Genomic DNA, 23,295 nt, shown 5'->3' with positions numbered 1-23,295 from the left:
TAACGATACAATACCCTGGATGATCGATCACCTGATTCAATCATAAAATCGATCAGAAACGATCGTTCGGGCACACTAATGAAAGGAAAGTTGCTACCCATTTCGATCAGATTAATGAAATTGATCCATATTTGGCCATCTTGAAAGGTATAAAAGAAAAGGAGAAGCCAGATTAATACTCTTAAGGTGCCCATACATCTAGCGATCGACCAAGAGACAGATCTCTCTCTGATCAGAGATCTGTTGGCTGCCCATACACCGCAGGCCGATTCCCGCTTCATTTCAGCATGAAATCTTTCAGGAATCAGCCTCATGGCACCGTCTCGCCGCCTCCATTGTTGTCCCACCAAATGTTTTATGCGCCCCCCCCCCCCCGATCACCTGTGCATTAACATTTCTCATCTGCCCGCTGCCACCGAGAGTCAACCTGTTCTTCTTATGCATTCATGTCCCACATGATTGCTGCACACAGTACATGGCGTGTGTGGGACGTCACATGGTGTACACGGAAGCTACGGATGGACTTGCAGTGACAGCAGACAGGTGAAATATTTTAATATTACAGACACAGGGGGGCACACACAACATTTGGGGTGACAGCGGCCAGTGTTTCCTTCACATTTGTCAGTTGCTATTTTGCACATCGTTACCACTGCACACCCAATCAACCACATCGGCCCGAGTTTTCCCGGCATGTCCAATCATTACGTTTGACTGATTTTGGCCCAAAATCGGTCAAATCGTTGTCAATCGGGCATGCTTTTTACGGCACTGATTTTCATCCGATTAAATAATAATCAGATGGTCGATTGGCCGCCAAATCACCAGATGTATTGCCATCTTTCTTTGTCAAGATAGATTCAGTAATTCGCGTTATTGCCGAATGGGTTAAAGTCTGCCGGCTCACTATATTCCGCTTTGTTGCTGAACATGCACCATGTGCCTTCTTCTAATGACCTGGTCACGTCTGTGATCTCATTTTGCCCACATTGCGCCTTTCACCTTGGCTTGACACTTTTGAGTTTTGACCTTCTGTTTCTGTTCTCAGGTAGCCTTTTATCTTCTGGCCCACTTGTCACATCTAGATGATCTAAGTGACCATTTTCAGTCCAATAAACACTGCATAAAAGAATAACAAGTAGCACTATGCTGGCTTTATAACCAAACTGCCAGCCTCCACGCTGAGCTCTGACTTCTGGCAGAGGAAGAAACCAGATCGTTGGCATTCATCCTGTTTTTGTGACACATTAAGGGAATTACAGTGAACTATAATTCTAAAATATATATACATTGACTGCACCACAGGAAAGAGGACCTAAAATAGATGGAAGCATCATATAATTTACCAGCGAATGCGAACTATGCTTGGCATATCAAACACAACTACTTCACCCAGATTTAATTCAAACTTGCTAACTGGAGATGAAAGACTTCATTTTGCAAGTGCCATCATTCAGTAATGACTCCAGAGTTCATTTAAAGTGGACTTCACATGAAATGTATAGTGTAGGGTATTCAACAATTATTTTCTTTACTGGGGTATGGAGCTTGCATTGAATAATAAAATAATTCCACGTACTCTGTCACTTTAGTAATGCCCAGGGCCACGTTACTAGACTGGCAACTAAGACCTGGGTCTTGGGCGGCTTTTGCCCTGGGGAGGCGGCTGAACATGGAAGAGGGATTGCTGCATGAAGGCTAAAGGAGAGTTCCCTTTATGCTCCTCCTCCTTCAGTTGCAGGTGCGCCCGGCTGATATAGCAGTCTTCTCACAGTGCACAGCTGTACATTTTTACACATACGCAAATGCAGTTTCTCTACCAAAAGTGTCAATGCGGCCAGTACACAGCAAAGCATGAAATTACATGATTACGTATTCAAACTATAGATTTATGAAAGATTCTCACCAAACTAGGTAACAGGTCCCTGCAGAACCTGCATGCTCAGGAAAATGCCAAAGCAAGTCCCAATACCACAATGGAGTACTATAGCTTTTGGGGTGAGTTTCAGGGGCTTAATGTTTGGCAATACCATTAGAAAACTGTACAAATAATACAACTAAACAAGCCTATGCTAGGTTCACTGGGTTTGCACAACCTTCTCTTCTCTGACACATTTTTGGTAGAATTAAATTTGTAAAAATAAACTACTTACTGGCAACGCGCGGCATGCAGTGCAATACCATACCACAGCATGCTATACCACACCGCTACCAGCACACTGTGAATGCCGCATTGCATTGCGGTAAGCTTCTTTACAGAGTGGCCATTACAATGCAATGCACCAGTGTGAACAGGACCTAAAGCTAGGGTGTCCTCACAAGGAAATTGTGTCAGAGTAAAGTCAGAAGTTCACTGATCTGCTCTATATAAAGTCCCACTGTTCAACATCCAAGCTAAGGACAAAACAATTACACACCGTTTTCTAGACAACCAATGCAATCCAAAAGCTTAATGTTACAAGCAATTGTTTACCTGTGTTCCTGAAATTGTTATCAAAGCTGCTGTACACACGCCATTTGTTACACTTTCTAACCCAATCTGCACCTTGCACAGACTAAATACAGCAGATTAGAGGAACCACCTCTAGATTTACCACAAAATTTATCTGATTGTATATACATAACCCTCTCATGAGGAGGTGCTGTCACATCAACTGACCCAGACAAAAATGCCCTCATAAATGGACAGATACACCAGCACCTGAGATTTAAGCAGGAATTGTAGAGCGTGAGGGAAGAAAAATTCAAATATGATCTGGAGGACAGGATGTTATGCGTACTACATCCCAGATACCACAGGCCCTAGTGGAAATTCAGTTTAACTGTCCCTTCCAGCGGTGCAAGTGAGAGGCTTATGGATGCTGCTAACTATAATTATTTCCTAACTATAATTATTTAAGCAATACTAGTTGCCAGGCAGTCCTGCTGAACTCTTTGATGCAGTAGTGTCTGAACCACCCACTTGAAACAAACATGCACTAATCCAGTCAGAGCACCTGATCTGCATGCTTGTTCAGGGTCTATAGCTAAAAGTATCACAGGCAGAGGATCAGCAGAACAGCCAGGCAATTTGCCTTGTTTAAAGAGAATCTGTATTGTTAAAATCGCACAAAAGTAAACATACCAGTGCGTTAGGGGACATCTCCTATTACCCTCTGACACAATTTCGCCGCTCCTCGCCGCATTAAAAGTGGTTAAAAACAGTTTTAAAAAGTTTGTTTATAAACAAACAAAATGGCCACCAAAACAGGAAGTAGGTTGATGTACAGTATGTCCACACATAGAAAATAGATCCATACACAAGCAGGCTGTATACAGCCTTCCTTTTGAATCTCAAGAGCTCATTTGTGTGTTTCTTTCCCCCTGTTCTCATGCACTGAAGTTTCAGGCTGCTTGTTTCTTCCTGCAAACAGCTTTGCCCTTGTCTGTAATTCTTCAGTATGTGAAAGCCCAGCCAGCTCAGAGGACGATTTATCCAGCTTGTAAAAGATAAGAGAGAAGAGAGAAGCTGCTCTAATCCTAAATAACACACAGGCAGTGTGCATAGAGGGGCCTGGAAGGGGAAGTTCATAGCAGAACCACAACACTGAAGAACTTGGCAGCCTTCCAGACACAGGCCGACAAGTCTGACAGGGGAAAGATACATTGATTTATTACAGAGACAGTGATAGTATAAAGTGCTGCAGTAAGCCAGAACACATTAGAATAGCTTTTTGAACTTGTAGGATGATAAAAAACAGGATGCAATTTTTGTTACGGAGTCTCTTTAAAAGGAAAATATATGTCAGCCTTTACATTCCTCTTACTTCAGGTAAAAGTACACCTGATGTGAGTAAAACTTCTCTCAGTAGTAGAACACATCTGGATGGTCCAGAGACTTCCCAGATCCTCATAGTGCCCACCATTACTGCATAAGATCCCGATTTATCATCTGACCTACCTCTGAGCCATGGACAAGCACATCCATACATGAAAGTAAGGTAGGAAGCCGCTTCTGCATGGCTTTTTTCTTCCATGCACCGTACCTTACTCCCGCATGCCTAGTCCCGGTACCGAAAGCTCGACCGAAAGATGAAGAGGAATTATGAGCTGTAGTGGTTGATCTGGAAAGCCTCTGGACCATCTAGAGCAGGCATGGGCAAACTTGGCCCTCCAGCTGTTAACCATCTAACGGCATTGTAACGTATTAAAACATCATGCATTACCCTGTTAATGGCAACATGACGTTTTAATACGTCGCGCGCTCCCACCGCTGCTCTGCAACCGCCGCCGTTTTCGTCGGGTTTCCGTGTTGAGCAATTGGGGAAGAGGACCGAGCGGTCCTCTACCCAATCGCAATGCCTGGAGTGAATGGACGTGACCGCGAACAGCGGCCGCATCCATTCATGAAACAGGAAGCCGTCACATTGTATTTAAATGCACACAAAAAAAGTGAACATTTCCTATATCGGGAAAATGTTCGCCAGCGCCATCTTGTGGCCAAAAAGTAAAATTACACCTACAGACACATACATACTCTTCCACGCCTGCCTGTGGCCAGGAACACTCTGTGTATGACATGACTGATGTCATGTCATGCGCAGAACGCTCCCGGCCATGGGCTTGCGTTCAAGGATGCGCACCAGCGCTCAGGCAATACCACTGACCCAGCCAACCGGAAAGAGCCTCAGGCTGAGGGTGGCTTTTTTTTAGGTGAGTGGAGCCTGGAGTCGGAGGGGGCTGGAGGGGTATAACATAAGCTAGACTCACCAGGACGGTCACATGTGTTGTATCCAGTGGTACTACCGGGTGTGCTGAAACTAATGTAGCCTGTAATAAACACGCTTCCAGATCACAATGACATCTCTCATCTTTACCAAACTGGTGTCTCAGTGGTAATATTTGGTACAGGCTACACAGTGAATACCACTGGGTACAACATCTATGCAAATGCAGTTTTAAAGTACATTTTGAATGTACAGTACAATTCTCTGAAAGTTTATGTATCCTGTATGATGAGATAGCAAGTTTGCATAAAATTGTGATTTGCTGTATCAGCAAAGTACAATTAATAAACTCCTTGCTCTTGTGGTCAGAAATAACACTATGTTAATATAAAACTTGCATTAAACCTCTTACACTAAAAAACTTAATTTGGCCTTGACTTTTGGCTGTAGGCTCCACCTATGACACGTGCCCCAGGGCCCTCATACTCTAAGGCCGCCTTTGGGTCCAGGTTCAAGCTACATAACATTTACATAAAATCTAAATGCAAAGAAAAATGATTTGAATCTCAATTATCCCCATCAAGCGCTAACCAAGAGTGCTAACCAGAGAACCAACATCCCAATCAGTGACAACAATTGTCAAATTTTCACCAATTATAGAAAACCGTGCAGCATTACTGGATTCAAGAAAATATCAGCACAATATTTTGTTCTGTTCAGAGCGCAATTCCCGGAAACGCCACCGCAATATTTTTACTTCATTTTATTACACAGTCAAGAGCAGTAGAAAAAAGAAATGGAGATAGAGTTACACTACTCCGAGGCCGAACATTCTTCAAACCATTTTTTTCTTCTTCTTCTGTTAGAGGAAAGTGAATTCTATCCTCCCTGTGAAGAATATTTGTTCTCTCTTAGCTAAACTTTAAACAAGCAAGGTTTCTTTTTTCCAGCATTGCTATAAACAGCATATAAAATGCTAAACATATGTCCCACACACGCAATTATTGGAAAATTCTGCCTTGTAACAAATATGCCTGAGATGGATTTTAGCCGGTAAATGTGACAAGGTTAATTAGTCTTTCCCACCCCCTATTTCTCAGTTTTGCGCAGGTCGGAGTAGAAGCTGCAAGGCTCTCAGTGTTAAGTCTTAGGAGCTTCTAGTCACGAACATGAAGACTGGACGCAATCCAAAAGTAATCAGCAGGATTTCCTTATATAGTACAAGTGGAACAGGAAGAGAGTGTTTTGTATTATTTCCTCTTTGCCCAGCTTTACTAGAAAATTGAGTGCATGAAGATAGAACGGTGTACAGGAATAAGGAACGCTGCATTTGGATTTGGATGGCGAGCATGCGCATACATACATGTACAAAATCCTCAAATATGTGCAAAATACAATTTTATTATTATTATTATTTAGTATTTATATAGCGCCGACATATTACGCAGCACTGTACAGTGTATATATATATATATATATCTTGTCACTAACTGTCCCTCAAAGGAGCTCACAATCTAATCCCTACCATTGCCATATGTCTATATTATGTAGTGTAAGTACTGTAGTCTAGGGCCAATTTTTAGAGGGAGCCAATTAACTTATCCGTATGTTTTTGGAATGTGGGAGGAAACCGGAGTGCCCGGAGGAAACCCACACAGAGAACATACAAACTCTTTGCAGATAGTGCCCTGGCTGGGATTCGAACCAGGGACCCGGCGCTGCAAGCCGAGAGAGCTAACCACTACGCCACCGTGCTGCCGTGCAAAATACAATGTGTATGTATGCGCATGCCCGCCATCCCTTGTTTCATTTTTAGGGACGTGGACATGCACAGGTTTGATTCACTGTAGCTTTATCTATAGCACTGGACACTTTATTATCTTGTAGTGGTGCGATACGCAACCACTTTTTTCACGTTAGTGCTGTCGTGAAGATCTGGGAGAGTCTGGGAGATTTTAGATGTTTTAATTGTTTTCATGTCATGAGATTGCAATCCATTTACGTATCTATAAGGAATATACCTGTGGGTGGTCATGATTCCACCGAGACCCGATCGGAAGCCGCCGCTTCCGGGTCTCGACGCTTGTTCCCCACTGACGACGCTGGCAGTGGCTCAAAGCCACACATCCTCATAGGCGGAGGGCGCGTTCCCAGTACTGTGCCATCCTGCACAGAGTGGCAATGCTTTTTTAACTGATGGGATCGCAGCCTGGAGCACCTCTTTGACAAGCCCAAAGAGGTGGGGGGTCCCAGCACTGGAATGGCAGGTGGAGCGGAATGGTGGAAACCTCTGGATTATCCAAAGGCTTCCCTCTACAGAGTACCCATTTAGGGCACTTCCTTCCCTACAAACTTTTTATAGGCTCCTATCTTTCAGTTCAGAGCTCTGATTGTGCCTCTGTCATGCATCTGATCAGACAGAGCTTCCATCCAGTAAGGGTCCAAATTCACCTCTTTCATGTTGTGTGAGAGCTTACCTACACAATCTGTTCATAGTACACTCTGATCTGTTAGCCCTCATACTACATGGAAGTGGTACAATTGCTCAGGGCTGTGGAGTCGGAGTCGTGGAGTCAGAGTCGGGGCAATTTTGGGTGCCTGGAGTCGGGAAAAATGCACCGACTCCGACTCCTAATGAATTTAAACTGTAATTAAAATAGAAAATATGATAAAATGTTCTATTTCTCAGATAAAAGTCATCATAAATAATTTATACATACAGTAATAGCTGTGCTTAGTCCACAAAAATGAAATAAACCAATCAAAATTAGTTACTTGTGCTGCTTCAATAAAGCAGTCCCCGTATTTTTAAAGTCAGATATACACAGCTGATTGTGACTGTATATATGATGTGTACACAGGAATCTCTTATATATGTTACGGCCAGAACCCGAAGTTTGGCCACTTCTAGTTCTGGCCGGCCACTTCGGGTTCTGGCCGGCCAATTTGCGAAGTGGCCGCTGCGCTGCGGCCAATGTTAGACATGGATTGTTTACTCTGATATTAATGTATCTTCTGGCCGCAGCGCAGCGGCCAAACGTATTAATTTGTTGCAATTAAGCCGGCGGCAATGTAACAATTCAAGCCGCCGGCTTTTTATCTGCCTCTCTCTCTCTCTCCTCTTATGGCCAGCCGGTGGGGGACACGCGAGTCCCCCAGAGTCGTTCGTCGCAGCAGGGGCAGCAGAGCGGGGAGGCTGCAGACATTGCTTCTGCCAGCACCCGCTCTGCAAGAACGGCAGGCTTCCCTGCCGCAACGAACGACTCCGGGGGGATACTCGTGTCCCCGCCCGGCTGCCCATAGGAGAGCGAGAGAGGCGGGGGGAGGAGAGAGAGGCGGGGGGGGGGGGGAGAAGGAGAGAGAGGCAGATAAAAAGCCGGCGGCTTGAATTGTTACATTGCCGCCGGCTTAATTGCAACAAATTAATACGTTTGGCCGCTGCGCTGCGGCCAGAAGATACATTAATATCAGAGTAAACAATCCATTTCTAACATTGGCCGCAGCGCAGCGGCCACTTCGCAAATTGGCCGGCCAGAACCCGAAGTGGCCGGCCAGAACTAGAAGTGGCCAAACTTCGGGTTCTGGCCGTAACATATATACTAAATAACATCTATGCTGTAAGTATAAAGCCTGATGTGTAGCCGTGTCACTAATAGAGATGGTTAATGAGATGGAAATAATTCTGCGTTGATTCTGATTTATGCAAATGCTCTTAGCTCATGAAATCAAATAATTTGATATGTTGTTAAAATTTAGTTTGGTGACTACGAATTAAATGGTACCTGAGAAGGATGAAAAGAAAAGTTTTATAGATACCTGGGGCTTCTTCCAGCCCCTTCCAGGCTAATCAGTCCCTCGCTGTCCACCTCCACCACCTGGATCTTCTGCTATAAGTCCTGGTAATTCAGCCAGTCAGCGCAGTCCGTCCGCATGCCGCTTCCACAGCCAGGACTGTTCTGCACCTGCGCAATAGTGCTGCGCAGGTGTAGTACGCTCCCAGCGGCGGAGTGTGTGCATGCGCACTACACCAGACTGGCTCAAGTACCTGGACTCATAGCAGAAGATCCAGGTGGTGGAGGAGGACAACGAGGGACTGATTAGCCTGAATGGGGGCTGGAGGAAGCCCCAGGTATGTATAAAACTTTAATTTCATCTGTCTCAGGTTTACTTTGTTACACAGTAGTACTATACTCTACATATGCACTCTCCACAGAGCTGCAGGGAATCCACTGAGAATGTTGTGCACATTGAACACAGAGGTGTTGTCTATCACCCATAAACCTGGTTCAGATTGTGCATGAAAAATGTGTAATAGAGGAAGAATCTCCTTCTTCCCCTGCAGAGTACCTGCACATCACTCTTACATGTACCCACAGTTACATTGCCTAGGGTCTGATAGATGTTCTTTGTTCCGGTCTGTACCTTTTACAGGTACTCTTACCAAGGACTAGTTTTAGTCTATGACTAAAGAGAATAAATATGGCAGTCTCCATATCCTTCTCACTTCAGTTGTCTTTTAAAATTCCTAAGCGTTGGCAGTTAAGAGACAAATTTCATGTTACATACTTTCAATCAACAAGATTGTAATATGCAAATTAGAGGAGTCAGAGTCGAGGAGTCGGTGGAATCCTAAACTGAGGAGTCGGAGTCGGTGGATTTTTGTACCGACTCCACAGCCCTGCAATTGCTCAGTCATTAGCCAATCTAATAGCGTGTGAGTACACAACCTAGGACTTAATGGGGTTCTGTTGGGGGGGGGGGCGGCTGAGGATAAAAACGGACAGTTACCTGGGGCTTCTATCAGTCCTCTGTAGCAGTAATGTCCCATGCCGTCCTCCTCTGATCCGCTGTTCCCCGCCGTCTCTGACACGACGAATAATGCGCGCTCCCGCTCGCGTCATCGGAAGCTTACTGCTCAGGCACAGTACAAAGTTTTCTTGTACTGCGCCTGCACAGTAAGCTTCCGATGACACGGGTGGGAGCGAGCAGGCCTTAGCCACGCAGCTGCAGTTGGATGGCCTGCCGCGCTAGCCCGGGGCCGGCGGCGGACCGGAGGAGGACGGCATGGGACATTACTGCTACAGGGGGCTGATAGAAGCCTCAAGTGTCTGTTTTTATCCTCAGCAACCCCCATGAGGCATGTCACCGAACGGGGATCGATAGCTGATTCCTTCAGATTCATGGCTGAGCCAAGGCTGACAGACACAACATTAGGCTGCAGGCTAGTGATGTGTTCTGTTCTAATGCGAGGGGTGGGGTGGGGGTGGGGGTTGTGGTGTGACGTCATGCTGGCAGGGTAAGTAGAGAGAACATTGCTCTCCACTGTCAGTTGGCCGAAGCAATCCCTCGCCAAGCGGGGTCGAAGGCTGCTGCACAAACACTGGGTTTTTGCAGAGACTGCCTCGGACGAGTTCCATGTAGCATGTGTACAGAGCTTTCATATTGTGTACATACCAACAGTGCAATGCTGAACTCACCATCACTAGCCCTGATGCCCGCTTTACAGTTAAGCATTTGGGTGGGCATTCAAAAATTTCCATGAATAGCATTACATGAAAACAGAACCAAACTTGATGTAAAATGACTTGTGTTTATACAGTAAATAAAATAGTAAATAGTCGAAAGCCACTTTGTCAGTTATGAATCAGCACTTCTCTCCAAAGTCAGCCCGTGAGATAAATAAACGAAAGCTGGAAGCATGAATACACAAGAGTACAGTGGAAGAAACTGCTTACCACCAAGTTACCCAACATGTTTGCAATTCAAACAGTGCCAGAGGCAGCTTAAAGCGAACCTGAACTCAGAACTTCCTCTCTGCTCTAAAAGATGTGCAACAGCATGATAACCTTTAAAACGGATACGAGATGAAAAACTAACTATAACAAGCAACTTGTCTATATATGTTATCTAAAGTTTATATCTTGCTGCAGCAGCGCTCAGATCTCACTCCGTGGGGGGGCGCCTGTACAGCAGGAGAGCAGCTGAAAGGCGGGGACTTTACCGATTGTCAGCTGCCCGTGTCAAAGGGCCCAAAGTGCTTCAGAAAACAGGACTGTATTTGACCCAGTGGGTCGAATAGCTCAGAGAAGCTCTTTTGCATGAAGTTTTTTTAAACTCTTCCTGTACTGGGAACAATCCTCTATAGTAATATGCAAGTGTTTCTGCGTCCCTGTGCCTGAGTGTGTGTGTGTGTGTGTGTGTGTGTGTGTGTGTGTGTGTGTGTGTGTGTGTGTGTGTGTGTGTCTCGTGCAGGGTGGGACGAAGAGACTGTGTAGAGCGGAGGGAGGGGGCCAGAAGGAGCGGGCATGCTCGCCTGGAGGAGAGCCGACAGACCTAGCCTGTTTTTAAATGGGCTAAGGTTACTAGTATTAGAATAATTTATTTGCTACTAATGTTTTCTTTCTTAGCTGTACTACACATACAATCCATTATCTCATCAGTTTATTTTAGCTTAATTGCTTAAGGCTGCTTTCACAGTGAGACGTTACAGGCGCACGTTAGTTCACCTGCGTGATGCCGCATGCGTCCAAGAGTACGCATCACGGCATCACGGACGCCAGAGTGAGCTGCACAACGCGGCTCACTCTGATGTCCACATCAGAGAGCACCAGGCATTGCGTTAGGGGCACGTTATGTGCCCTATAACGTCCCCTAAACGCAACGTCCTGGTGTGTAAGTAGCCTTAAAGTAGACTTACCTATAAAACTGCTCCGTGCAAGAATCAATACGGCACAAATGATGTGGAAACAGCCATATTCTGCATAATGGTTCTAATGTGACTTGAAATTTCACTCCATTTCCCCCTTTCCCCAACTAACTGCCAACCCCCAACCCAAATAAATGGTGCTCACTTCCCAAGTGGACTGTCAGGCTCCTCCATGCACTTGCCCAGATGTCTAGACATTACCACCTATCTCTAAACCAAGCAACCCTCTCACAGTGAACTGCAGGAGGAGAGAGGATAAGTAGCAGCAAGTGAAGAGGCTAATCACCGCCAGAAGCCACCAGGGTCAGGTTCCAGAGTCCCACATGACAATACCCATGGACTTTTGTCAGGGATGGAGATTAAAGGAAAAGTTCATATTTTATTAATCCACATCACTAAATCACGTATTTCTTTTTCTAGGACTACCTTGTGTTGTGTTAATAACTCAAACTCTACAGAGGTCCTGTATGCAGGAAGTGAGATAAAGTCCCATTAAGGACTGACAACAATAAAAGGACTGACAACAACAACAAAACGGTTTAAACTGTTTCAAATAAAAACTTTTTCTGTATTTATGCATTTTGCATACATACAGTGGCTTGCAAAAATATTCGGCCCCCTTGAAGCTTTTCACATTTTGTCATATTACTGCCACAACCATGAATCAATTATATTGGAATTCCACATGAAAGACCAATACAAAGTGGTGTACACGTGAGAAGTGGAATGAAAATCATACATGATTCCAAACATTTTTTACAAATAACTGCAAAGTGGTGTGTGCATAATTATTCAGCCCCCTGAGTCAATACTTTGTAGAACCACCTTTTGCTGCAATTACAGCTGCCAGTCTTTTAGGGTATGTCTCTACCAGCTTTGCACATCTAGAGACTGAAATCTTTGCAAAGCAGCTCCAGCTCAGTCAGATTAGATGGACAGCATTTGTGAACAGCAGTTTTCAGATCTTGCCACAGATTATCGATTGGATTTAGATCTGGACTTTGACTGGGCCATTCTAAAACATGGATATGTTTTGTTTTAAACCATTCCATTGTTGCCCTGGCTTTAGGTTTAGGGTCGTTGTCCTACTGGAAAGTGAACCTCCGCCCTAGTCTCAAGTCTTTTTCAGACTCCAAGAGGTTTTCTTCCAAGATTGCCCTGTATTTGGCTCCATCCATCTTCCCATCAACTCTGACCAGCTTCCCTGTCCCTGCTGAAGAGAAGCACCCCCAGAGCATGATACTGCCACAACCATATTTGACAGTGGGGATGGTGCGTTCAGAGTGATGTGCAGTGTTAGTTTTCCGCCACACATAGCGTTTTGCATTTTGGCCAAAAGGTTCCGTTTTGGTCTCATCTGACCAGAGCACCTTCTTCCCCATTTGCTGTGTCCCCCACATGGCTTGTGGCAAACTGCAAACAGGTCTTCTTATGCTTTCTGTTAACAATGCCTTTCTTCTTGCCACTCTTCCATAAAGGCCAACTTTGTACAGTGCATGACTAATAGTTGTCCTATGGACAGAGTCTCCCACCTGAGCTGAAGATCTCTGCAGCTCGTCCAGAGTCACCTTGGGCCTCTTGACTGCATTTCTGATCAGCGCTCTCCTTGTTCGGCCTGTGAGTTTAGGTGGACGGCCTTGTCTTGGTAGGTTTACAGTTGTGCCATACTCCTTCCATTTCTGAATGATCGCTTGAACAGTGCTCCGTGGGATGTTCAAGGCTTTGGAAATCTTTTTGTAGCCTAAGCCTGCTTTAAATTTCTCAATAACCTTATCCCTGACCTGTCTAGTGTCTTTGTACTTCATGGTGTTGTTGCTCGCCATATTCTCTTAAACAATCTCTGAGGTCGTCACAGAGCAGCTGTATTTGTACTGACATTAGATTACACACAGGTGCACTCTATTTAGTCATTAGCACTCATCAGGCAATGTCTATGGGCAACTGACTGCACTCAGACCAAAGGGGGCTGAATAATTACGCACAACCCACTTTGCAGTTATTGATTTGTAAAAAATGTTTGGAATCATGTATGATTTTCGTTCCTCTTCTCACGTGTACACCACTTTGTATTGGTCTTTCACGTGGAATTCCAATACAATTGATTCATGTTTGTGGCAGTAATGTAACAAAATGTGGAAAACTTCAAGGGGGCTGAATACTTTTGCAAGCCACTGTACTAGATCAAACAGCAACCTGCCAAACAATGAAGAATTTTGGGATGCAAGGATTTCCATACTTTCTAAAAAAAAGTACTGACTCTGCAGTGTATTTTATTTTGCTAGGGCAACGGGAATGGAAAAACAGCTGAAAAACCAACTAGCAGCATTACATCACTCGGTGGAGCCATGAAAAGTCAACTTTTGGCAATCCTACGTTGACTTTCTTGACCAGCTACAATCAGATCATATTATGCAGCAGTACAAATAATTTGAGAATTTGCAAACACTTGGATGCCAATGTACACAGAATGAAGAGAAAAACAAGTAAAAGCTGCAATATCCCCTCTCTACCTGCAGTAATACAGTAAGACCAATAGCATCTGCAGAGCCACTGCTCTCTGCAAGTTTCAACTGGATTTCTCTTGGCGTCCAAGGAATATTCTCATGACCTTAGAGGGCCTCTGTCGCGAAAATCGTATTTTCATAAAATCGTAAAATTTAAAATATATGTAAGGCCCAGTGCACACCAAAACCACTAGCAGATCCACAAAACGCTAGCGGTTTTTGGAGCTGATTTCAGAGCGATTCTAGGTATGTTTAGAGACGTTTTCTAAACACACCTAGCGGTTTTGGGTGCGTTTTTAAGTAGCAGATTACACATATTGTTACAGTAAAAGCTGTTACTGAACAGCTTCTGTAACAAAAACGCCTGGCAAACCGCTCTGAAGTAGCGTTTTTCAGAGCGGTTTGCGTTGTTCCTATACTTTACATTGAGGACGAAACGCTTCCGAAAACCGCAAACGTGCAGCAGGAGGCGCGTTTGCGGCTTGGCAAAAATCTCAAACCGCCGGTGTGCACTATCCCATTGCAATACATTAGCCAAGCGTTTTTACAGGCAGATGCGGCCGGCGGATCGCTCCAAAAACCGCTCGGTGTGCACTAGGCCTATGAATATACAATTAAAAAGTACGTTTCTTCCACAGTAAAATGAGTCATAAATTACTTTTCTCCTATGTTGCTGTCACTTACAGTAGGTAGTAGAAATCTGACAGAACCAACAGGTTTTGCACTAGCCCATCTCCTCATGTGGGGTTCACAGGGATTTCTTTATTTTCAAAATGCACTTAGTGAATGGCAGTTGCTCCGTCCAACTGCCAAAAAATTGTACGGTGAGCAGGGCGGCTGGTCAGCATCTTTATATAAATATTTTTCAGGGAGTGTCTCTATAAAGAATAAAGGTCATGCTGAGAATCCCCTATGGAGAGATGGACTAGCCCAAAACCTGTCGGTAATGTCAGATTTCTACTACTTACTGTAAATGCCAGCAACATGGGAGAGAAGTAATTTATGGCTCATTTTACTCAAGAAGAAATCTACTTCTTATTTGTATGTGTTTTACATTTTAAGATTTTCGGGACAGTTCCTCTTTAAGTACACCCTACACTAGAGGTCTACTGAGGCTGCCATTCTGACCTCCTTCCATAAAAAATGCTATTTTCTTATTTGGAATACTGGCTTATCTATATATAATGTATGGAAATCAAGAAAATCTATATACTTCCAAGAAGTGAGCAATTCATAAAGTATTCTAGCTAGCAGTGGAGTAGGGGTCACCATACAAGCCATAGTATCTGCTATGAGGACTGTAGCCAAGGATGGTCTGAGGTCAGTGACAAGTGGAGATAAGGAGGAAGGTAGGTCATGGGTGAAGCCTGGAGAGGTGAGTTACTTCTCTCCTCCACTCCACTTGTACTACTCTGCATGGAAGGGTGCTACTTATACTTGGGAGTCACATTTGGCTACCTATATTAAGGAATGCTACCTAATACTGGCGGCCCCTCTGGGTACCTATAATGGGGGATACCTGTACTTGTGGGGGGGCTACTTATAATACTGGGGAATCCCCTTGCTAACCTTAACGGGGATACCTAATACTGAAGTCTACCACTGGCTACTTATACTGAGGGTTTACCTAATACTGGGCGCTAACTAACACGGGGGGAGGGGGGGTTACGACTGGCTACCCATACTAGGCATCACTGCTGGCAATTTATACTCTGGTAGATCCTACCTAATACTGGGGACCCCCTCTAGCTACCCATATTAGGGGATTCCTGGGCGACTCTGGCTACCCAATACTGGGAGGCTACCCAATACTGTGGGGGGAGGAGCTTCTGGCTACCTAAAACCGGTATGTGTGTGGGGTGAAAGGGGCACAAAGGTACCTTTTTTATGGGGGGGGGGATACAAAATTTTGCTATTGGTCCCCATGATTTGTAACTCCTGTTAGTTTCAGAGTCAGCATTACAGCCAGGAACCTAACATTTTCAGAAAGGGCCATACTTGGCAGCCTCCTTACTGCTCTTAGTACATATACTTACATTAATGTAAACCAGGGTTTAACTGAAAAATAGGAGGTGACTTAACGGCTGTGAGATCACAATCATTTACCTAAAAAAAAAATGTTCCTCACAATTCATAACCTCTTAAAAAATTCAGTTCATGTTTTCTGGATCATTGATGTCTCCACTAGAGATAGTTTGAGATGACTTCTAATTCCAAAAGCTAAGACCTTCAGAATTAGCTTATGCAATACACTAACCAACTGAAAAGCATCTCGTAAGGTCAGAGAGATGACAGCAGTAAGGCACATATTAGGTAAGGGACAGAAGCAAACAGCAATTTATTTTATTTTAAGCTGTCTATGTCTACTGACGAGATATACCGAACTCAACGTCTTGACAGGAAGTGAAGAAAAATTCTGACGCCCCAAAAGATACAAACATCAATGAAAACCTGCAAATGGTCTAATCACAGGATTACTATATTCAAATCTAAATTTTTGCTAACTTGAGCTTTAAATCAGATCTAATCTAACCAAATAATACCATAATTAACATATCAGTCAAAGAGTAAATGCTATCAGTCCATGAAGTAAGCATTTATAACGTAACAGAAACCTGTTCACAACCCCCTTCCTCGAACCCAAAGCAGCGGCGTGTAATTCTATAGCCTAAGAAATAGTCTTAGCACTGTAAACTGGAAGGTGCTCTGAGTATGGCTGCTTCCCCTGAATGAGGTTCTCAGACTCATGTAACCTACAGTAGCCACTAAAGAGGCATTTACTGTACTTTAGGAATTATATTATGCATTTGTGTGTTGGAGAACAAGGAGTCCTAAAGTAATAGCTTTTGTTCATTCAAAAAATAAATAAACCAAAAGCAAGGTGTAGACTGCTGAGGCCATTCTGTATTAGGGCATTACCTAAAAGGCTCTAAGTACAGTAGATGATAAGAGTACAAGCAAAAGTGACAACTAGCTTCCATATACATTAATCAACCCAAGCATTAAGGTCACCTGCCTAATATTGCTTAGGTTCCTCCTTGATCCATCAAACACTTCTGACCGGTCAAAGCATTGACTTCACCAGGCTTCTGGTGTCTTGCGGTATCTGGCGCCAAGAGATTAGCAGCAGACTAGTCCTGTAGGTTGTGAAGTGTGGTCTCTTTACTAGCACATCCCCCAGGTTGGAAAAGCTTGGGAATTGGAGGCCAAACAAACATGATTGCTCAGACTACACCACTATCTTACATCGCTCTGTGGTCTAGTTCTGATGCCCATGTGTCTATTTTAGGTGCTTCTGGATGTGGACAGCAGGAACACTTTGACCGGCCTGTGGCTCCACAACCACATGTATAGCAAGCTGCTTCTCAGAGTGTTCTGAGATATTTGTCCCATGCCCTACATTAACTTCTTAAAGAGGATCTGTACTGTAAAACTCATACAATAAAAAGCATGCCATTCTATTCATTATGTTCTCCTGGGCCCCTTTGTGCTGTTTCTGCCACTCCCTGCTGCAATCCTGGCTTGTAATTGCCAGTTTTGGGCAGTGTTAACAAACAAAAGACATGGCTGCTAAATGCTTGTGATAGGCTTAGATAAGTTCAGTCTGTGACTCACAAAGAGCCTGCAGGGGGCGTGGAGAGGGTGTGTATAGCTTCTATCCTATCACAGCAGAGCAGCACATCACTGCCTGAGTGCCTGAGCCTGACAAAGCCGTCAGAGGAAAGAAGATCAGATTATATAACAGAGATAATACAGCCACTGTGCATGCAACTAGGAAAGGCTGCAGTAAAGGTGGCCACTAATGATACAATCTTTTTCATCCAATCTTACCAAATCTATGTAGTAGAAGAGTAAACTGAGTGAATATAATGAATGGATACTATAGGGATTCCCTTATATTACATAGAAATGGTAAGATTGGATGAAAAAGATTGGATCATTAGTGGCCACCTTTAAGACAGATCACATTAGAACAGGCATAGGAACTTATAGGAAAGAAGAACTAAGGCTGAAAATTTTGTTACAGAGTCTCTTTAAGCAATTTGTGCAACAGTAGCCTTCCTGTGATATTGGACTAGATGGTTCAGCCTGTGCTCCCTAAGCACATCAGTGAGCTCATGACTCCGGTGGCAGTTCTCCAGCTGTCCTAACATGAACTCCCTTTGTTAGGTATAAACCACTGCATATCAGGAACACCCTACAAGACCTGCCATCTTGGATATGCTAGCCATCACAATATGACCCTTGAGAAAGTCAGCCAGTCAGAAAGGCCATTTACCCATGCCTTTTTTTCTTGTTTGACTGTCATTTCACTTATTGGGTAATACAGTATAATCCATCCATTCACAGGTGTCATTGCAACAAGATGATCAACAAGATGATCTACTGTTGTAGCTGCTCAAGGGTAGGAATGGCACTGCCTAGAAGAATTCATGGAAAAGCATGTAATCAGGATCAGCTGATAGACGTGTAAGGTTCTGATCTGCTGTGATGACTTCCTGGTTTAACACATGATGATGACCAGCAAATCAGAGCCTTACAAATCTATCAGCTGATTGCTGGCTGAGGCATCGGGGAGCATTGAGGGCCAGAGTACACACACTACATTCTTGGCTTTTGCTCCTAGCAAAACTTTTGTGGGCCCTCTCTTCCTACTTTCACGAAATGTTGGTAATCACATCGGGGCCATGCTCCTCTTCAAGCACAAGCGTAGCGTGATTATGACCGAGACTGCACAGTTAACCGGAGCCACTTATGCGCGGGTAGCTCCATGCTACTGTGCAGCCTTGACAGTAGAGGAGCATGGCCCCAATGTGCAGGAGGGTCTCAGGCAGCAACGGAGGACAAGGAGGAAAGCGTGGGAAGCCTCGGGAAATCCCGGAGGCTTCTCTCTTAGATAAGCATTTCCTTTTTGCAGTTATTTACGCCTCAGGTTCTCTTTAACGCTAGGCATCCATGGGGAGGCAGTTAAGAACAGACAATGGCTAGGGGCTAGTCAATAAAGTGCGGGTTCTGAGTGCTCAAATCTCCAGGCGCCCCTTTTGCATGTATGTAAGGGCAGCCAGAAATTTGGGTGCCGGAGGTGCCCCGGAGGTTTGAAGGCCGTCATAGGCATCCTTAGTTATATCGGTTACTACAGGAATTTTTTTTTAATGAGTGACCATGCTGCTTGTGAAACACTAACACATGTGGAGTAACAAATGCTGTCATTCGGCTGTTATAGATCGGAGGCTGACATGCCCAACAGGCCCTACACCTGACATGCCCAACAGGCCCTACACCTGATGCAATCCAAAACTAGTACAGGCTAGTGACGAGTCATCAGTGTACAATAGATGGGATATGCCAGTTCTTTGAAACAGGGCTAAAAAAAAAGTTGCGCCAGTGTTGAATCACTTTCTCCTGTTGGAATCTGAAATGTGGGTTAGGGTTAGGCAGTAGAGAGGGGGAGGTTAGTGTTAGGCAGAGGAGAGGGGATTTGGGGGTTAGCGTTAGGCAGAGCAGAAGTGAAGGTTAGGGTTAGGAAGAGAAGTAGAGAGGGGGAGGTTAGGGTTAGGCAGAAGAGAGGGACAGGTTAGGGTTAGAAAGAGAAGAGGGGGAGGTCAGAGTTAGGTGGCGGGGTCTAGGGTTAGGCTGAGTAGATAGGGTAGTTAGTGTTATGTGGAGGAGTAGGGCACGTTAGGCTTAAAGTAGAGGAGGAGGTAGTTTAGGGTTAGGCAGATGAGAGCGGGGGAGACTAGGGTTAGGTAGAAGAGATGAGAGGGAGACGTTAGTGTTTAGCATTGAAGAGGGGGAGATTAGTGTTAGGCAGAGGGGAGAGGTAGGTTAGGGTTAGACAGAGGAGAGTGGGAGGGGAAGGTTAGACAGAGGAAATGAGGAGGTTAGTTTAAGGCAGAAGAAAGGGACAGGTTAGGGTTAGAAAGAGAAGAGGAGAAGGTTAGGGTTAGGTGGCGGGGTCTAGGGTTAGGCTGAGTAGATAGGGTAGTTAGTGTTATGTGGAGGAGTAGGGCACGTTAGGCTTAAAGTAGAGGAGGAGGTAGTTTAGGGTTAGGCAGAGGAGAGCGGGGGAAACTAGGGTTAGGTAGAAGAGATGAAAAGGAGAAGTTAGCGTTTAGCATTGAAGAGGGGGAGATTAGTGTTAGGCAGAGGGGAGAGGTAGGTTAGGGTTAGACAGTGGAGAGTGGGAGGGGAGGGTTACACAGAGGAAATGAGGAGGTTAGTTTAAGGCAGAGGAGAGTTCCAGGTTAGGGTTAGGCAGAGGAGAGGGGAAGATTAGCATAAGGCAGAAGAGAGGGTGAGGTTAGTGTTACGCAGAGAAAAGGAGAAGATTAGGGATAGGCAGAGTAGAGGGGGAGGTTAGCATATGGCAGAGGAGAAAGGTGGGTTAGGTGGCCACACATCATATAATCTTTTAAATATCTGTTCAATTCAAGAATTGCAATAAATGTTTCTGACTGATTGTAACATTTCAAAAATATGACCAATATACCACACACATATGTAAAATTTGTCCCCAATTATGATTAAAAAAATTGATTGGAAACTCTGAGAAAATTGCTAGGGTGTGTATATTAATACATTGACAATCTAACACACACCATACAATCTTTAGAAAAATTTCAAGAAAAATTTCCAGCACTCTAAATCGATAAAAATAAAAAAAAGAAAAAAGGAAATCCAATCTGATTTTTCAGTCGAATGAAAAAAAAGCTTTCTTTTTTTTATGGGAGAGCCGATCATATTTATCGAATTGCTATAAAATTGAATCATTTTATTGTATTGTGTGTGGCCACCTTAAGGCAGAGTAGAGGTAGGATTAGTGTTAAAGTGAACCTAAAGTGAACAAAAAAAAATGAGATTAACTCACCTGGGGCTTCCCTCAGCCCCCTGCAGACGATTGGTGCCCTCGCAGCCCCGCTCAGATGCTTCTGCACCCGCCGGCGAACACTTCCGGTTTGGCCATCACTGGCCGACAGGCATGGGAACGCGAGTGATTCTTCGCGTTCCCAGCCTGTATATCGCCCCCTATGCTGCTATTGCGACCTCCTGGCCACCTCCTTTGCCACCTTTAGGCAGAGTAGAGGGGAGGTTAGTGTTGTTAGGCAGAGTAGAGGGGAGGTTAGGGTTGTTAGGCAGAGTAGAGGGGAGGTTAAGGTTGGGCAGAGGAGAGGGGGAGATTAGGGTTAGGTAGCATAGAGGTGGAGGTTAGTGTTAGGCAGAGGAGAGGGAAAGCTTAGGGACTGGCAAAGGATTGGGGAAGGTTGGCAGAGGAGAAGGGCAGGTTAGGGTGAGTCATGGGGGGAGGGGTCAAGCAGAGAATTTCAGGGGGGGGGGGTAGGCAAGAGAGGGGAGAGGGGTGTTCGGCAGAACAAAATGGGAGGTTGTAGGCAGGTTTTAGGTAGTTTTAGGTAGGCCCCATTCACACTTACAAAACACAAAACGCTATCGCTTTCCTGTTTTTATTATTTTTTTCTCATCAATTTTTATGAAAATTGAATGGTGTGTGGTAGATTGTCAATTTATTAATAGATACACCCAAACATTTTTATCATAATTGGGGACAAATTGAACATAGGTGTGTGGTACATTGAACATACTTTTGAAATGTTACAATCAGTCAGAAAAATTGATTGCAATTCTTAAATTGAACATATATTTAAATGAATTGAATGGTGTGTGGCCACCTTTAGGCAGAGCAGAGGAGAGGTTGGGGTAAGGCAGAGGAGAGATGGAGGTCACAAATTCTGTCAGTCACAAATTTTAGTCACCATATTGGTATATTGAACCCCATTTTAAGACATTTTAACCACACTCAAGTACAAGAGCAGTTACATCAGCAGCAGCTCCATAGGAATGCCCAGGAAACAATCTAAGCAGCATCTTACCATGTACTCCATATTGGAGGCAGGAGGATATACTTCCCCTCTTAACTTGTTATGCAGATCCAGAATGAGCTTCATGTCACTCTCCATAATGGCCCTTTTCCCTCTGTGCTTCGCAACCCACCATTCTCCATCCTCATCCATGTACTTTTCCAGGAGGCCCTCTAATTGGGTGGCATTAGGAATGAGCATTGCAGCAACTGTGTGAGCTATGAATAGCAGGACAGTCCCTCCGAGCCACGCTGGGGTCTCACAATTCATCTTCTCAGGTCTGAAGGGGGAAATCTCACAGGCAGGGCGAGCTGTTCCCAAGTATAGCCTGTGTGAAGACAGAGCATGGTGAGCATAAATCTGGCACATAAACCTCTTCCTCAGCAACCACTACAGTGCATTGTCCCAGCACAGGCATTCATTTCAGCTCAATGCACTGGCACTTGGCAGAATCTACCACCACTCAAAGACAGAACAGTGGAAGAAATAATAAAGAGCCAAAATAACAAAAAAGTATAAGAAAGAGCAACAGGTTTAATTCACAACTTTCCAAAGATAAACTTTTTTCACAAACTATTATGCTGGGAATACATGGTGAGATTTTTCAGTCAATTTACTGTCTGATCGATTTTCCGATCTTTTTTCTTATCAATTTCCATTCACTTCTATGAGAAATCGATCAGAAAAACAATCGAAAATAAGATCGAACATGTCAAAAATTATCTATCGAACCATTTAACACAAAATCTAATGCTGTATTCCCAGCTCTATATCTGACTCTGCTAGCAAATGAAATGCAGACAAGAGAGAGAGAAAATGAAAGCAACCATGTGAATGATAGGATGGCTAGACTGTATGTACAGTACACAGCAATGTATTGAGACTTGCTGGATTCAACATAATACAATACAGATAAGAATGAACAGAGCTGCCTCTGGCTGGCACCGATGACTTACTGCTGCTTCTGTAGTGACGGTGAGTGTGGTGGATCAGCGCTGGGGGCTTGCTGGGGTCTTTACTTGGGGAAGTTGCAGCAGCAGCGCCTGTCACTCAGCGATCGCACAGGTGTTGCACGAAAGAAGGGATGCTGCATCCTCTACTTACGTTCTCCTTCCAGCTGCCCAGGGAATGGGGCGTATATGCCGGGTGAAGAAAGACACAGCGAAGGGGCGTAGCTGCATAATAAATAAGGGAGAGGGCGTGACTGCATCATAAGTTCTTTTTAACTCTGCAATGGGATGCCAGAGCCTGTTCAGGAATGCTGGAACTGTCAGACTGCACTCATAGGAAAGTTTGTTTCTAGTATCCGAGATTTCTCTCTCTCTTCGTTTCGTATATGCATCAGGTAGCTGAACTATACCTGAGGCAAAGGGAGCTACTTTCATAGAAAAAGAGAACACATTTTAAAAAAGCTACATTTTTTGTTTTTAACTTATTTTTTCTGAATGATACTTTTATAAGCTGGATCACCAGCTGTCTCCGGCCCCTTTCACACTAATGGTGGC

General features: G+C 44.4%; 1 protein-coding gene across 1 annotated transcript in view; it reads right to left on the bottom strand.

Moving 5' to 3' along the window:
• Positions 1-22,848, bottom strand: part of CRISPLD1 (cysteine rich secretory protein LCCL domain containing 1) — a 103,653-nt gene extending 80,805 nt beyond the window's left edge. The window contains exons 1-2 of the mRNA XM_068234830.1: positions 22,747-22,848; positions 21,803-22,118 (exon numbers count right to left, since the gene is read on the bottom strand). Coding sequence (XP_068090931.1) covers positions 21,803-22,060 — 258 coding nt within the window. The 5' untranslated portion in view covers positions 22,061-22,118; positions 22,747-22,848. The remainder of the gene's footprint in view (positions 1-21,802; positions 22,119-22,746) is intronic.
• Positions 22,849-23,295: the final 447 nt, after the last annotated feature.

The sequence above is a fragment of the Hyperolius riggenbachi genome, chromosome 5 (genome assembly GCF_040937935.1).
Source record: "Hyperolius riggenbachi isolate aHypRig1 chromosome 5, aHypRig1.pri, whole genome shotgun sequence".
Lineage (NCBI taxonomy): Eukaryota > Metazoa > Chordata > Amphibia > Anura > Hyperoliidae > Hyperolius > Hyperolius riggenbachi.
The sequence above is the reverse complement of the archived record's forward strand: the minus strand, read 5'-3'. Positions and strand labels throughout refer to the sequence as shown.